This window comes from Branchiostoma belcheri, unplaced genomic scaffold, assembly GCF_001625305.1.
Source record: "Branchiostoma belcheri isolate BF01 breed outbred unplaced genomic scaffold, Haploidv18h27 scaffold62, whole genome shotgun sequence".
Classification (NCBI taxonomy): Eukaryota; Metazoa; Chordata; class Leptocardii; order Amphioxiformes; family Branchiostomatidae; genus Branchiostoma; species Branchiostoma belcheri.
This window is the reverse complement of record NW_017804265.1, coordinates 88,528-105,559: the sequence shown is the minus strand read 5'-3', so window position 1 is coordinate 105,559 and position 17,032 is coordinate 88,528. Positions and strand designations below refer to the sequence as shown.

The following is a 17,032-nucleotide window of genomic DNA, read 5'->3' as shown; positions in this document are numbered from 1 at the left end:
AGCCAACAAAGTAAAGTGCTTAAAGTTAATTGTCTACGTTTGGTAGCAGTATACATATTTTTGAAGTAGCACCATTCCAAGCAAGACTGCATTCTTTAACATTAAGGGGGACAGAATAATATTCAGTTTTCTTATTGGGTCCATTTAGTATCAATAACTACGTCGTCATACAAAAACACTATGCAAGAACTTTGTAACCAAGACGAAGTGCCATTTGTTGACAGCGGCTTTACCAAGGTAAAGGATATAATCAATAAGAAGTACTACACTGTACTTACAACTTCATGTGTTTAAATATTTGCTGCTACTTTTTGGCAAGGACAAGTACATGAATTTCCCCACTTACATATTCTTATTAAAGACCTATAAATCTATACGGAGCAATATAAACCCACAAGATGCCTAAGGGATGTTTGAAAGAGGTCTCACGATAGATACGCTGATGAATTACGTTTTCTCATCTAAGAGGGATTTTCTGTTTGTATCGGTGATTTTGAGGACCAGCACGTTTTTAGTATTTTGCACTTTTTGTTGGTAAGGCCACACAGAGAGAGGTGACAGAGAGATCATCACAAGAGAAATCATTTATTCACATAATATATAATGGCACCAACGTATTTCTTTAATCTTTTTAACGTATAGGTATTCACTGAACGTATTTGCTAATATCATAAATGATGTGATATCAATTTTGTTTTGGTTGTACATTATCAAGTTAGAACCTAGCCAGCGTGGTTGTCATGAAAACGATAATAAACTGCACCAATGTGGCTATTGGCGCGGTCGCATTCGTCGTAAAGGAAATTGTTTTTTGTGCGATTCCCAGATCGAACCGTTAACGTTTGACAAGGAAGGATTTATTGCAACTTTTTCCCTGTACGGACACAACTACAACTATTTCAAGAATGATCTTGATTTGATGTAGCAAACATATCTTACGACGAGTGCGATCGAGCTCTACGGAAAAAGAGGATATTTCACCAGTTATCGTGATGCCTTTGAGTTTTGTAGAGTTTTCTTGAAGCAAGCGTGAAATGAGTAAACTTGTTTTAGTAAAGAGGTAGAGGAGGGGATGAAATAAAAACATTGCGGACGAGTTCCATGCTGATTTTCTTTACATAAACTTAAACAAGGTTCGCCTCTTCGTCACCTGAGCCACATCATATATAACGATGTTTTTCAATTTCCCATCTGACTTGATGTACTCATGAGTGTTCAGTTCCTCCCTTCTCTTTTAATCGTGGCCAAGAAAAGAGAAGCCCATTGCCTCCGCATCGTCCACTTCTACGTCGCCTAGTTCCGTTTCCATGTCTGAGTCTCTCTCGTTTTCCTTGTAGTCTTCTTCAATAGAGAACCGTACCCGCCTCCCGTGGCTTGTACCCGTGCTGCCCTCACTGCTGGACCGTCTCAAAATCCCCCGGATTGGTTTGTGGTTGATCTGAAGGACCGCAGCGGATGTGCCGGCATCCATGTTTGTGACGTCACTTCCTGTGGTAGTAGCCTTGCGGAGGTATCCCGTGATGCTTTCGTTACCGTTCTTTTCGAATTTGCGTTCCGTTGGTCCAAGGACGACGATGTCGTCTTCTTCATCCTGCAAGATCCCCATCGTTTCCTGAGCCTGTAGAGAAAAGAAAGAAAGAAAAAAACAAACCTTTCCTGTGACTGATTGAGCTGATTTTTTTTTCTAAAATTATTACTATGAGAAAAAACAACGAAGACGTGATGACGCCTTCCTTCATGTTGATACCATGACGACGCCAAGCGAATTAGTGCCAGATGTGAATTGTGTTTTTTTTCTGCGCTTGGGCGCATGGGCGATGACTTAGCTTGATGACGATGGCGTCTGATGAGAGTGTTGCAGCGTGGCATCGTGATTTAGCTTAACAAAATGCAGTGCGCTTTTGCTGTGATGCTTTGATGAAAATTTGCAATGTGTATCATGATCAGCAACGACGTGCGCTTGACGCAATTTAACAACTGCAACTCGCGCATAGCAACAGAAACTGTTACAACAATAACAACGTTAGCGCGCTGCAAAAATGAGTCACATACCGCCGCACGCATTGATATGTCGAGCTGCCAACAATGACGATGACAATGATGTCTACAAGACAGTGATATCAGCAAAACGCAAAATACAAACAGTCATTAATGATCTTTACCATAATTTGCTTTGCTAAACGCAAGACAGCGGTTCATGCTAATAGATAAGTAAGAGGCACCCCCGTGCATTACTTTTTAAAGAGCTGTTACAACGATGCTACGCCAACATTTCTTCAGACGCTATCATCAAGAGGCGCTCTCAATTACGTTACAAAAACGTGAATGTTCGGAATGTTGTTGCAGCAAGATGGTCGATGAAATTTTGATGCAGCGTTCATGGCATAAACAATTACAACTTGGGCGTAAAATGTGTGTAAGCTATTATATAGGCAAGAGTTACGCAAAACAATGTGATTGCAAATGAGGTAAAGCCAAGCAAACGCATCTGAAATTATCATGAAGCATGCTAACCATATCTTCTGGACATGCAGATACAATACCATGATGGAAGAATGGTCTGATATAATGACGTCTTCGGTTTCTACCATTCCACTCTGCTTAGCAATGACACATCTCGAGTAGCCTGGATACCATCCTCTGTACTTACCGCTAGCACTCCCTTGTCGCTTGCTACGTATACACGGTGGTAGCCGAGGTAGCAAGCAAAGAGAGGCAGCCAACTGTAACTACAGAGAATGGTATCCAGGCTAGCACTAGATAACACTACGAAAAGCAATAAAACCTCCGCCAAGGAACCATAGTGCAGGATTTTCAAAAGCAATATCAAGTGGAGCGACCAATTGTTTTTTTAGCAACTGAGATGTACCTACAATTCAGATTGAAAGTTCATTGCATCTTTTAACATTCAAAGATGCTCAGTTTGATATTCTAGCCGAAATTCTAATAATTCTACAGTCTGATACGAAATTTTCAGGGCAATCTGTTAAAGTGATATTATGTAAGATTTTTGCGCCAAAACGGAAAATATAAATAATTGAAATTTCCTCATTTTCGATAACTTTCAACATATCAGCGCTATTTCACTTTTTCGGCGACTCAGCTTCCTTGATGTTTGATTCGAAAATTCTGACAATGCTACAGTCTGATACCAAATTTTCATGGCAACCTGTTAACAGTCAAATCATGCTTCCTTGGCGGAGGTAAGAACCCCGGCAGTCCCGGCCCAAGCAGCCATGTTCTATTGATAGGTGCGTCGTGAACTGACCTTCCGTTTCATTCAGTGAACATGCCTCACCGTTTGTGCCGTGGTTTGCTGCGGCTGCGTGGCGGTCTCCCCCGGCTTTCCCGGCTCCGTGGTACCGTCCTGCGCGGGACTGACCCGACCGGCCGGGGACGGGGGCGGCGTTAGCGACGACACGCTCTGCATGCCGGGAGGGAGGGAAAACGGAAGAGACAGAGGCTTCCGGTCATGCGCAGAAACTCATATGGCAGCAAATTCAAAATGGCGGTCACCATTGAGATGGGCACTGGCAAAGTAAGTTTGCGACATATCATCTCTAAATGATATGAAGGATATATAAAGAGACTGAATTTTCATGATTGTGGGAGATGATACTAATTTATGCATTTTCTACAGACTTAGGGCAGATCACGGAGCTTCGTTGTTTGAAGTTCCCTGCATTTGACAGATCGAAAGTTTTTGAAATGATAAAAGCACATGACCAAGTTAAGTGTATGCACCTACCAATAGACATGACCACGTGCATAGCTAATATTGTAGTCTCGTATATGCAATGTTTTCTAAAATCAACCCAATAGCAAACTTACCGACAAAAACTCCCTGATGGCTTGACTCTCTTCCGGAGTGACAGTTATAAGTCTGGGAGTGTTCTCGCCTACTGCTGTCTCGATAGCCTTTGCTGTTGTAAACTTTCTTCTTCTGCGGAAATCGCCGATAGCGGTCTCAACTTCAGATTCTTCCTCTTTATCTTTCTCAACCGTATCTTCAATTTTAGATTCGACCTCACTCGTTGTCCCTTCGGTTACATTCGCCGTCCCTTCGGCCACCTTCGCCGTCTCTTCGGCCACCTTCGCCGCCGCCCCTTCGGCTACCTTCGGCGCGACTTCGTTCGACGCTTGCGCTGTGGCAGCTTCATCTGTTGGCAGTTCTTCCGGCTTGTTGTTCAACACTGAGGCGTAATATTCCATACTGGCTCGGCTCATGGGCGGCCGGTCTTGCAGGGGGTTTACTTCTGTGTTATATAGGTAGTAGTGGGGCGCTTCGGAAGCAGTGGGGAGGCGGAAAGAACGGCAACAGTGAAGAGAAGACGTTGGCTACGATCAAGCTGGTTAGGAACAATTAGTTTGTATAAACACAGGAATATTATAATAAGTCGTATCTAATATGTACATAATCTATCATTATATTATGAAGACTAAATAAGTATGTGTCACAAGGCTGTCATTTCTAGCTAGGGAAACACGTAATAGATGGTGTCTCCACTTCCTCGAACTAGAAAAACGAGTTTAGAAACTACGTAAATGTAGTCTTCGCAGGCATCTTCGTCAAGTTCCGGGGCAATGGTTGCTAGTTTTGGAAAGGTCATGCACGCCACGGAGAGGCAAGAGCCACAGGCTACTCGCAAGGAATTTAGCGACGGAAACGTGTTTGGCAAAGTTATTAGCTGTTTTGACTCACAACCATTTCCTGAAACAAAGAGAACCAAATAAATGATTTGGGAGTGTAATTATTAAGATGGTTGCAAGATCAGAAAAAAGTACACCGTCCAAATTTCGTTGTCACGTTTTGACAAAACTCGATAAGCAAAAATGAACAACAACCGCAAAATGACAGCCGTTGTATTTTGTTGAAGATGAAATATACGTTGCTTTAGTCATGCATTACATGGACAATTGGGCTTTTTTGCTGCATGGGGACGCAAAGAAGGCGGCTCTAGGAAGCAGAATGTATAGCATTGATCTACATGGTTTTGCTATATTTTTCTATGCTAATAATTAGTCTAGTGGTGGAAATGGCTTATAGTGTCTGCCTAGCATACAGCTGTAGTTTGTATCCATCATGTAACATCACTACAGTCAATTTTACTAAATTCTGACAAAATGTGTTATCGTCATTCAATATGACATGTTTCAAAGCGTTATGAAGAGTTTTGCTGCAGATACAAAAGAGGATGGGTCTGAAAACCGAGATTATTCGGGAGTTTGCGGCAATGTTTAATTAGTTTATCGGTTAAACACAGAACGCAGACTTGGGTAGCGGGGGAGCCTCGAGGTTGAAGACCTCAAGGTGGAAGCTGCTGCGAGATTTTCTGTCGAACCAAAATAACTGGGATAACCGCTACTGCTGAAGGCAGCGAGAGGCACTGGAGAGCTGATAGTCTTACGTCGCCATTTTTCTAGGCAAGCCATATTGTTGCGCCGCCTGTCTGCTGGGTTTTCCCACAGGGAGGAGCTCGCACCTTCTGCGGTCTTGTTGTTTTCCTTTTGTGGGAAGGACTGACGGATCAGTTCGACTTTGTCACTTTCTTCTGACTCTAAGTCGTCAACGCTGCCCGTCTCTGCCCCAGATTCTGTTAACATGGGTTGACATCAATGAAATTTACATTTATAAGGTATTTGGGCCAGGATTATTTGGGACTCTTTAATGTAGTGATGAAGTTTAGCTGGGAAGCAAAGGGAAATATTTTGGCAGCTACAGCTCTGGGGGAACTAGGCACTTACTGCTTATAAAACGCAAGGAACTCGCACAGATACCATCAAGCCTAACCATCAAAAGAGGAGACTAGTATATGTTAATGTAGAAGGGCTCAAAAACTGCACTGTTGACGCGATGTTAGGGCATGAACACATCAAACTTTAATCGGAAAGGAATAGATCACACGCTGTAAGGTATTAGAAGTTATCTTTGCCATTGGAAAGATCTAACAGGATCTAAGTTAGCTACGATTACGAAGAATATGGCTGATTAAACCTATTGTCAAAGAGCCTATCTACTTATTCACACTATACGCTGGCAGACATAAAAGTCATTTCCACCATTGTTATATCTTAGACAAAAGAAGTTCTGGTTATATAGGAGATCCATAGTGCACAGTAGACATATTATCAAACCAAAGAGCCAGCCTACTTATGGCCACTAGCAGCGGGGAATACAAAGAGTCGAATTTAAATTTTTAAAGAAGACTTGCAATGAGTCTGTATTGCCTGGCATATAGTATAATCAATTTCAAATATACAATATTGCCTTAAAATACTTCATAGCAGTACTTACAATTCAAAACACCATGCACCAATGCATGTGGTGATACGTCTCAAAATAGTATATATTCCTTACTTCTAATGGAGTAAAACTTAGTGATCAGGTGATACATGTATGTAGTTAAGGCCATGGTCATCAAATCGGTTGAGCGTCGCGCTTTACTCTTAAAGTGGAATTTCCTTCGTATCATTCAGCTTCAAAGTGAACAAAATTGATGTAATTTATTTCGTATATCTTAGGTTAATTCTGGCAGCAAAATAATCATTGATATGTATAAGCAAACGTGTGTGATCAAAGTAATTGTATTTATGTCGGTGAAGGTTAGACATCCAGGTAATAAGATACCCCAAAAAGACAAGCAACTAGATATTATTTGGGAAATGGCCAGCCGTTTCAGGTAGCATCCACTACCTTTCTTCAGTGACACCGTTTCCAAAATCATATCCACTTGCGCAATTGCTTGAATAATAACTGTTTTTTTTTTCGTATATTCACACGTGAATCCAATGTGCAAGCAATGTGCATGTTTACATCGCGCCATCCGATTTGTAGACCAGGCACCATTATATTACTGGTTGATGATGCCAAACAGGGTCTTGTACAAGGAGGAACCAGCATCTCCAGACAAAGTACCTGATTGGCTAGACGTCGAAGGGGCGGAGCTTGGGCTCTGCGTTCTCGGGGTGATGAAGACGTCATCGTCGTCAGCTGCAGGACCTCCTGCAGCCCCCTCGCCTCTGGCATCCTCGGTGGGTGGGTCGTCGGACAGAATTCCCATCCCTTCCGACTCTGTCACGGTGGTCGTCTCGTAGACTTCGCCCTCGTGGCTGTCTGCGAAGGTGTCTCCGGACTCCGCGTCGTGACCTGATCTCTCGCTGATGCTGCCTCTGGTTTGGGTCTCAGCATCGGCGACACTGGTGTCCTCTACAGTAAGGCAAACAAGAATATATTTTTTTTATTTACTTCATATTCACCACAAAACAAGGCTCATACTGTAAGAGCCACTCAAATGTTGTAGGTGACTATACTAGACAGTGAGGACGAATGAATTGTTGACCTTAGACTTGAAAAGTTTAAGTAAATCCCCTTTTGGGAAACAATCACGTGGTAGCTTGTTCCATGGTGATGTTATAGGATATTTTTTTAAAGCTGGCCTGGGAGCCAGAATGGGATTGGCTGATTAGGTGGCGTGAGTGTGATGACTATGAGCGACTCAAATAATTGGTCACCTTTTTGACTTGAATCGAACTAATGCTAATAAGCCTCTAGTTAAGTGCCTTGTGGTGCCTGGCAAAAAATGGATAAGTCGTAGTTTGTGACAACGTATTTTCACTGATCGTTTAAATTTACTGTAGTAGAAACTAGTTCCTACTACAATTAACCTGTATTTCTGGTTTGTTTTTACTTCGTCTTGAAGATAATGTAGGCTAAATGCACTCTATGTCTTACCTTTGACAAAGTCTAGCTTCTGAAGAACGTCTTCCTCTTTGGAAAAATCCACTTGGAGATGTTCGAATCCGCCCTGCTCGGGGATGTTAGCGTTGTTACTGCTCTCAATGGCCGCGTTTATTCTGTAAAAATATCATGTATGTCCAAAAAGGAAGATAAGTAAGCAATAAAAACGTCCAGAGAATTGATGAAGTTTGTTTTTCAAACACGAATTCTCAAATCATGATTTAGATGTTCTGTACTCTACACAGGGAAGCCATTTTTATATCCAGCAATGCAATTACAGTTGTAAAAGAAGTTGAAGTTAGACATACATACCTTTCTATCAATTCCTTGGTTTTCTGAAATAAGGAGAAAATGTCATATAAGTGAGTGCATACATACATGTACAGGATGTGATTGCAACAAATTATTAAGAATTTTCCAAGCCACTATTAGCAAAAAATGTATAAATTGGGTTATCTTGGCTAACAACGTGTTATTAAAACCTTGCTATTAAAGAGGATTAATATAATAGATTCAAAAGGGGCATCATTGGTTATTTCGACGGCATGAGTCTAGATCCCACCGCAGCCACCAGTTTAGCAGTCACCCAGCTGCCACCTAGCCTCCATAGCATGCCAAAAACTGGGGGTTTGGGGGTCTTCAGGGTCTTTGGGATCTTTTATGTGCTATTTTCTGATTGCATGTCGACAACATAGCCAGCCTGGTTTTACCCCCGTTTAGAACTGGGCTAATCAGAAAACAGCCGAAGACCACCAAACCCCCAGTTCTATAAGCCTGCTACGGAGGCCAGCTGCCACCAATGTTACTCAGCAGAGCAGCCTAAAGATGGCTGCACCGTGTTAAAGCTGCATGGAAGCTCATCTTCTCCGTTGTCTCATCTTGTCCCTTTTTAGTAGCCTGGTATCCATCCCTGATAAAGTGTCTATATACCAGTTCTAATTGGGATGGACACCAGGCTACTTTACCATCTCAAGCAGATAGACAGCAGATGTGAGTGGTACCGTACAACAACAATAAACACACCAGCAGCAGCACCAAATGAGAAAGTTACCCTCGCAAAAGAGGGATACATTTTACAGTCTGATACGCTTACGTACCGCCAGGAAAGCAGCTTTATTAGGTTCCTCCAAAAACTGGAGTGTACTTTCCACCATCTTTGACGAGCTCTCCAACTCTCCGCTGAACGTAACGTTCAGATCCTGTGAAAAACGTGTTGTGAAACTGACTTAGAAACTGCGCTAGGACGTAGTGTGTAAGGGTTAGGTCTTTCGTACCGTTAGGAAGGCAGCCTTGTCCGGCTCTTCTAGAAATAGCAGGGATTCCTCCACCGACTTGGCCGCGCGTTCCAGCTCACCGCTGTACTTTGCGATCAGTTCCTGGGAGGAGCAGGTGACGGTAGGTATTATATAGACAACAAATAAGTACAATAGTGGGATTTGGGGGTGGAGGGACTCGATATACAATATATGTGTACAATTCAATATACATGTATATGTCCTGCTGACTGACTTTAGTGAAGCCTTCGACAGAATTAACCACACAAAATTGATCAATAAAATGTTGGAATGCAGGGTACGTAGGTCAGTTATGCCTGGGCTTTGCAACTTCACGAATTTTACGATGAATCAAGAAACAAATGTTATATAGAATATGAAGGACATATTCTTCGGGATGTTTCCAAAACTCATTTGATAAAAGATAAAATTCAAAACATAAGCATTTGTTCATTGAAATTGTTTTTTTTTTGCCAAAAATGTTACCGAAGCCTTTAGACGTACATCATTGCACTTAAAAAATGACAGTCACCAGTTACTAATATCGGGGATTTGAGCCACTAGTTGTTCCATGTATTAACCTGCAGCACTTTCTGTTTTCTAAACGTTGCAAAAATGTTTGAAAGTGCCATTAAGAGTCATTGCACTTTAAACAATGACAGTCACCAGTTACTAATATCGGGTAGATGTTCCATGTACTAACCTGCAGCACTTTCTGTTTTTCCAGCTGTTCTTCCGTTACCAATGATAGCAACACCCCCTTGCGATCTTCTATGATACTGTACAGTCTGTCGAACTTGTCACAAATGGCGGCTTTCACCTCCCGTGCATTCATCTGTTCCAGGTTTGTGACAGAAATAAAGTTAGTTTTCTTTAAAAATTAACACAATCTCCTGGACATGTCCAGTGTAACTAACAAAATCTCCTGGACATGTCCAGGGTCACACTATGGCCGGCTATGCCTTCTATGTTGTTGGACAGACGCAAAACTTGCTGTAACATTGGTTTAAGAATACATTTATCAGCCTGCGTGTGTAGTAGTAAGGCAGTAGTAAGTATGACTTCTATCTTATCTACACGTAGCCTGTGTGGTATATTATAGCATCTAATATCTTTTTAACGTATAGTTGGCAACATTGACATACTGTAATTCCTTTTATTAATATTCGCTCTTTTTCAATTCCTCTTCAATTTACAACGTATTTTAAGACTCGTGTTTGCAGTTCTTTTTTTCTATCTACTAGTTACACATTCCTTAGGATCCTTTATGTCCATGTTTTAACCGTGTCCTCACCTCATGTACCCGGCATCCCTCCTCCAACAGACTGATGACGCTCTGTAGCTTGTCGTTTGCGGCCACTTGTTTGGCTATGCAGTCACTCAGCTCAATCTGGGAATCATAAAATGCAGACATTTAAATAGAAAGGCAACATTCGAAAAACAATTTTAAAGCATAATGTTTACCTTCGCATAAGGTCAGCTCTGTTGAGTCTTACTCAAACACATTATGGTCAGACAGGAAAAATCCCCCCTGGCCTGATATAAAATTACAAGACTAAGCCAACACAAGTTACCATGGTGATAGATGTCTGGTTCAGGTCATTGACCTTATTTCTTTGGAGAAGAAGAAGAGGAAGAAGCTGAACAAAGACAATAGGCTTTCCTTCGGTAAACATCATGACCACTCATGCACACAAACGTTATGATGTTATCATGTAAATTCCTCTCCGTTGGTAGTTACATGTACATGTACTCTTAGTAAAGGCTATTACCAATCAATTTACCATGTATTTAATGGCCGAATCTTTCTGTTGGCCATACCATTATATGTTTAATCTGTCTGATGGCTTAATCAATCATATATTTTGTAATTTCTACATTGTACATATTTGTATGGATACCAGAATTGTCGTATGGCATTTCTTAGAAAGATTTGTAGGGGATTTGCATACATATTGCTTCAGTACGCAGCACACCATGACAAAAGTACACAACATTAGTACAGGGTGCGCCAGACTATCGGGTATGGTGGCCCTCATCACCCAACTAACATGAGCAAACATCTTCAACATAGTGTGACTTAAGTCTGGTATCCAGTATATCGTGGTTGGGGTAGGCTGTCTTTGGGGCTCTCATAGTTTTCTCCAGTCCAGCTCAACAGACCGTCCGGTTGGAGTGTTACGCCTGTAGGAGTTTTGCACGCAAGGAGTTGATTGGCCCCACCGCAATATAGATTGTGGTATTGCTAATTTAACTCCCGTCAAAACCTACCGGGGAACCTAGCTAAGTCGGGCGGGGAAGAGCTCCTGCAGCCCCGAAGAGAACCCACCCCAACCACGGTAGACTGGTCACCAGTCTAAGTGTGACATATCTCTAGTCACCGCGCTTTAGGCTGTAACCCACTTCTGTCTTGGCTGACATGCACTGGCTAGATAAGTGGTGCAAGTAAAGATAAAACTCCTCCCTATATGTACATGGGAGGGAGGGAGAGCCAACAGACTTTTGAGCGTCAGCAAAGATTTAAAACATCAAAGTAGAATAATCTTTCCTTAAGATATGCTTATATGGAATCCTACAGAGGGATATAAATCAATATTGATGATATTATATATATATACTCCTTTTTAGAAAAAAGATCAATTATGATTATGAAGCGTTATTAAGAAAATACAGACATCCGCCATCTTGAATAAATCTGATACATGGTTGCTGAACATGTGACCATTGCCTCTAGGCAACGCTTCAGCCCAAGATAAAGTTATCTTGCCTGCCAACAGCTTTATTTTGCATACTACAATGGTTTGTTTACCGGCCATACAACAATCAAACAAACAAGCAAACAAAATCTGTGCATCACCGATGATGCCGGTGACTCTATAAAAACTGTAGCTATTATTTAAAAGATTATGACGCCATATTTTTATCAAAATTATTGACGCCATCTTGTCATCACATCGTCTATTTTCGCTGCTATATTTGGCCCAATGCCGCGTCTTTGCTCCTCTCTTCGCAACATGTCGCAGATACAAAACTCCCAAGGCTACTAGATGTGACGCATGCTGAAAAATCAAAATAATTATTGATCCTGTGATTACTGCCCCTATGGCGCTACAGATGAAATTTAACATCTGGAGAAGAGTTCTGCACCGATTTTTTAAAATACAATCATTTGGAAATACATATGAAAATACCATAACAATAAAATTACAGTACAAAAAGAGTACAAAAGCTCATTTTCATAGTTGGAGCGCTCGTATTGTCCATCTTGTGGTTGTGCAGGATGTTTGATGTATAGCATTTGTTTATTAGGTCCTCGGAGAAATGGTACGGAATTTTGTTGACCGATTTCTCCATTTTGATCCACTGGAGGAATTTCTTACGTCTTTGCCAACGCGAATTGAGAGAGCTTCCTCACACAGAGGCAAATAGAGGAACAGTGAACACACAAGTCGTCAGGCGTACAGACACGATACGTAGTGACCATGGAGCATCCTCCAGTCTCACAAAAATACTAAAGATGGAATTTTGCCCTAGGTTGAGTGTACGTTCTGCTTAATAACATGATTCTGGAATGCCACCATGTTGAATGGTGATGATACAAATATACAGGTTTTTTTTATTTACCTCATGATTCACCATAAAACAAGGCTCATGGGAGTCACTCGAATGTCAATATGCACTGCCTGTGATATCGTTATTACTACTAAATATAGCATGCTAAAATGGCACGTTAAGTAACAGGTCACTGCAAATCAGCCAGCATAAGACAACAGGAAAGCGTAGGCTAGTATTTTCATGTGTACACTTCAGGTTCTTTCCTACCTATTATAAAATGGAGCATCTTCAGAATTAAACTACCACACAGACTGATGCGGGTTAGAATGTGGTGAAACGACTAGGCATGTCCAAATTTGTCACAGTATCTTTTTTACATCAGATTATCCGTAGACGTTCAATACACTGTAGCTTAAAATAACATATAATCAAGATGAGCATCTCTCTGTTAAACTATTCTTTCTGCTTAATAATAGAGTCAAATGTCCAAAAGAAAAGATCTTGAAGTCATCTCATTTCATGCTGTTTAGATTAGGCATGTTAAGACGTGTAAACAACTAACTTGAGTGACAGAACATGTGTTGGCATGTGTCTGACCATGGAAATAGACCAGTTTACAAACAAGATGGCGACCAATACACAGCATCCAACATAATCCAATCAAGGACACAATCAGCATCATCGAAATAATTATCCGGTGAGGTACACTTAATAAAGTGGACCCCAATACATTCTGTCCTTCATGGCGGTCACTAGCAGTCTCTGCAAGACCAGTGTCTTTGCCTACCATTGACAGAAGTGTAGCATGTGGTCATTCCACTCTGCGTCTCCCAGTGGGAAACCATTGGATCAGCCAAGGACACAAACAACGACGTGTTTTTTGTGTTTGATTGAAATATCTTGCGATTCATTTTTATATTCTGCCGAGTCATCGCCACAATTGTTTGTGTTTTGCCATTGTGTACATATTGCTTAGCACATATTGTGCACATGTACTGTTCTCTTTGGCGATTGAATTACAGTGAAAACAAGTTTATGATTTCATAATGACCGTCTGTTACCAGTATAACAGATGTTGGCAGTAGAATAAATCATTTCGTGTAAACACCAGTTATTGTTGTACACTGCATCTCAAAAAATATACCAAGACAAAGAACTTTTTGTCCTTGTTATTGTTTATGAGTTCACTTTGATGATTATTATCTCAAAATAATGACGCATATGCTGTACGTCAGAGCACCACATGAGAGCAGGTTCTTCCGGCTGTTTTGCCAAAATATTTCCGTGATTTTGAGATGAAGAATTTATCCTAAAAGGGTTTTTGAATTTGATACACTATATACGAGATATGGCCTGTTTGGGGAAACAGGAAGCGGAAACTACGTCATGCTTTTCCACTTGCTACATTTGCCACCAATAATTGCATAATAATGATCTAACCTGAAACATATAATGGCACTTGACTTGAAAAATGTCATGTTAATTCATGTTGGTACTTTTCATCAAAACGTAGATTTCGTCTCCTAGAAATGTTAGTTACTTAAACAAAGACCATTACCAAACATGTTAAAACACTGGACCTATCTCCTTTTTGTCTACCAAAAGAATCATCCATAAAAGATTTCTGAGGAATCATTCGCTCTTTGGAAAATCGTATATCAAGCGTTATAAACCTTCATGCTACTTATAACTAAAAACCAGTTGCCGCAAATAATGTACTACTAGTACTACGGATAGCCATGAGTATTTTATTACTATCACAGTACTGCATAGTTCCGCAGTATATTGATATAAACTAATGATATGGTGTCTTATGTTGCAGTAGTTATAGAAGAATTGAGATTGCTTTTGCCATACATATTGGGCTTTTATGATGCATCATCAAGAGGTGCAACCTCAACCATTCATGGCAACTCTCAGCCTTAAGCCTCAGTTTCCGTTCTAAACTTTACTGGATCACAGTACAACATTGTATCCGGCAGTATATAGATTTAAACCAATGATATCGCCCCAGATGTTGCATAAGGCCTGAGTTACATAGACGCACGAAGCCTGCTGTAGCCAAGTGTATCTGCTGACCCCATATGTGGCACGCCCCATGAGTAACATGAAACCCTACACCGCCCCAGCTGTCGACATCGCTGTACCCAGACGCAAACAACTATTTGCCTGGACACGGGTTTAATCTCTTTATCTCTGTATTTTGGAAAGCTAAATTGTCGCATCCTCTACCATTAGTCTTATGATATGTTAGAATTGAATTCTACAAAATTACCGACTAGTTGAGCACAGTACACGTACACTTTGAAGCAATAGTCTGTATTCTTGGAAAACAGGCAATTGAAATATTAATAATCTTTATAGGAAAGAAATACTAGTGTTACTTTTATAGATATTTTTACGATATTATATAATTTCTTATCATATATATAAGATTTTTCTTGTATAATTTTTTATAATATTAATGCTTACTCAGCGGTTTTGAATTGGCCAGTGTTGCATACACATCACTCAATAACTAACATCTGGTTGTCTGTTATTGAAAAAAAAGAAAGAAAGGATTTTCTCACCTTCTGCCTGCTGTGCACTTCTGGGATGGTCGCCACTTCGTGATCCTGGTGCTCACCAAAGACTTTACACATGGAACATATAGGAAACTGGCAGGCCACACAGTACACGTTAATTCTCTCCTCCTCATGCACTTCGCACATCAGCTCTTCCTTCTTCTTGGTGATCTTGATGCCGGTTCCTTCCATCTCCTGCTTGTAGATGTCGATGATGTTCTCGACAAGCAGATTCCGCTGAAGCCCGTAGACGCCATGGCGGTCGAGCACGACCTCGTGCCGGCAGGTCGGGCAGCGGAACCGGCCGCCGCTCCCCACCACGCTCGGCGTGCCTCGCGACTGGAACACGTCGTTGGCGCACTTGCGACAGAGGTTGTGCTGGCAGGGTAGTATCAGCACGGGCTTGTTGAACATCTCTAAACAGATCGGACATGTTAGCTGCCGCTCTAGGTTGTCCATCTTGTTGTTGGGGAAACACACGAAGACCGGGCGATGGAAAATCACAGAGGAGACCAGACGTGACTAGTGAGACTCAAATTCTTTCCGTCTGACCGATTCTACCGCCTGGCAGACTAGATCTTACGCCCGGAGGCAGGCGTTGCCCGAAAATAGCCGTTCACCCTGCCCGCATTTGAAGCGCCTCTACTACCGGTCTCTAAGACTCGGCATTGCCGCTAAACGTTACACGGAAGACGCTCGACAACGCACTCAAGTGACAAGTTCAATACCAAGACTTCAGACGGTTAGATTTTCTGATAAAGGCGAAAACACAGTCCACTGGGTTACGCACACTCACTGTCGGGGATACAGAGGGAGAGGGCGGCTAAAAATAGCAGGAGCGCGGGGCTGGAACGTTACGCCGGGCCGCTGCGTGCCATAGGCCTTATAGGGAGCCTATTATTAGACCGGCCGGCATGGCGACATATTCATCATGAAGGGAAACGTGGAAATGTCTTAATTTCGCAATTGGAAAATATGTTTCGCAGAATTGTTGTCGACTTTTTTTGTGGGATGGTGTGTGTAGCTAGCGCGTAGTCAGTGTTAGCGGTTAACGAACAGCATCATCTGTATAGAAGGTTTCAGAGTTTGAGTTCCGGCTGCTCACCGGCAAACGTATGATACTGCAATATGCGGTCGTGCACTGTGGTGGAGTCGCTAGACAATTAATGGGAAGAGTTTTCCATACGTAAGGCCATGTTATCTTGATTATATGAATGACGTCCCGCGCGTATGAATTTTTTGTCCGTTTCCATAATAAAAAGGTTTTCAGCCATACTGTAATTTAATCGTACAAAACAGTTGCAAAATTTGAGCAAATTGCCAAAAATATTGGAAAATGATGTCATAAAATTTCTAAACTCAATTCGAAAGAAACATTAGAAAATATGAAGAAATAAATAAAAATACAGAGTCTGTTATTCGCCACACCATACTCTGTGTGCTAAGTCATTTGCTCAACCTTCATGACCACGTAGGATTTCATAATGATGGCAATTTTTTTCGCCAAACGTTTTTTATTCGCACGCTCGCGTCAGTTTGGGGTTCCTAGAGGATGTCATCCATATAATCAAATCATTATGGCCTAGCAAACAATTATTATATTAGGGGTACATATAATTTTCTTGCTACAGTTCCTGAGATAATCAGCAGGGGGCTCTGCAGCACAAAGATTAAGCCCTCTGGTAATCGTCGTTCGAAGTACAATTGTCTGCAAATGCGTCGGACGATGGTCATTTGCTGTTAAATCCTGGTACTGGGATGGTGATGATGCAATAACGGCCTTGTACCCCCCCCCCCCCAAACCATCGTACATAATTACAGCTACATTACACAGTTTGAATCTACAGAGTTTTCCTTACCTTCTAAGAGGTTTCTACCTTTCTCGCTTGCTTGTAGAATAA

At 41.5% G+C, this 17,032-nt stretch overlaps 1 protein-coding gene across 3 annotated transcripts; it reads right to left on the bottom strand.

Annotated features, from left to right (window-relative positions):
* Positions 1 to 569: 569 nt before the first annotated feature.
* Positions 570 to 16,076, bottom strand: LOC109483138 (tripartite motif-containing protein 54-like). 3 transcript variants are annotated; one of them, XM_019786137.1, is made up of 10 exons: positions 15,138 to 16,076; positions 10,307 to 10,402; positions 9,716 to 9,847; positions 9,013 to 9,114; positions 8,051 to 8,073; positions 7,733 to 7,854; positions 6,917 to 7,207; positions 3,832 to 4,283; positions 3,299 to 3,424; positions 570 to 1,618 (listed from the first exon to the last, which is right to left on the bottom strand). In XM_019786137.1, the coding sequence occupies exons 1-10, from the start codon at positions 15,588 to 15,590 to the stop codon at positions 1,235 to 1,237; spliced, it is 2,181 nt and encodes a 726-aa protein (XP_019641696.1). In that variant the 5' UTR covers positions 15,591 to 16,076; the 3' UTR covers positions 570 to 1,234. The 3 variants fall into 3 exon arrangements, with proteins under 3 accessions (XP_019641696.1, XP_019641697.1, XP_019641698.1); XM_019786139.1 differs by having other exon boundaries at positions 1,328 to 1,618; positions 3,269 to 3,424; XM_019786138.1 differs by lacking the exon at positions 3,299 to 3,424.
* Positions 16,077 to 17,032: the final 956 nt, after the last annotated feature.

Bases quoted from the DNA above. Each gene is read 5' to 3' on its own strand.
- LOC109483138 (XM_019786137.1), bottom strand. From the start codon at position 15,590: ATGGACAACCTAGAGCGGCAGCTAACATGTCCGATCTGTTTAGAGATG. The intron at 9,848-10,306 runs GTGAGGACACGG...AACCTGGAACAG, and splicing joins AGGGATGCCGGGTACATGAG to ATGAATGCACGGGAGGTGAA. The intron at 9,115-9,715 runs GTTAGTACATGG...TGCTCCTCCCAG, and splicing joins AAAAACAGAAAGTGCTGCAG to GAACTGATCGCAAAGTACAG.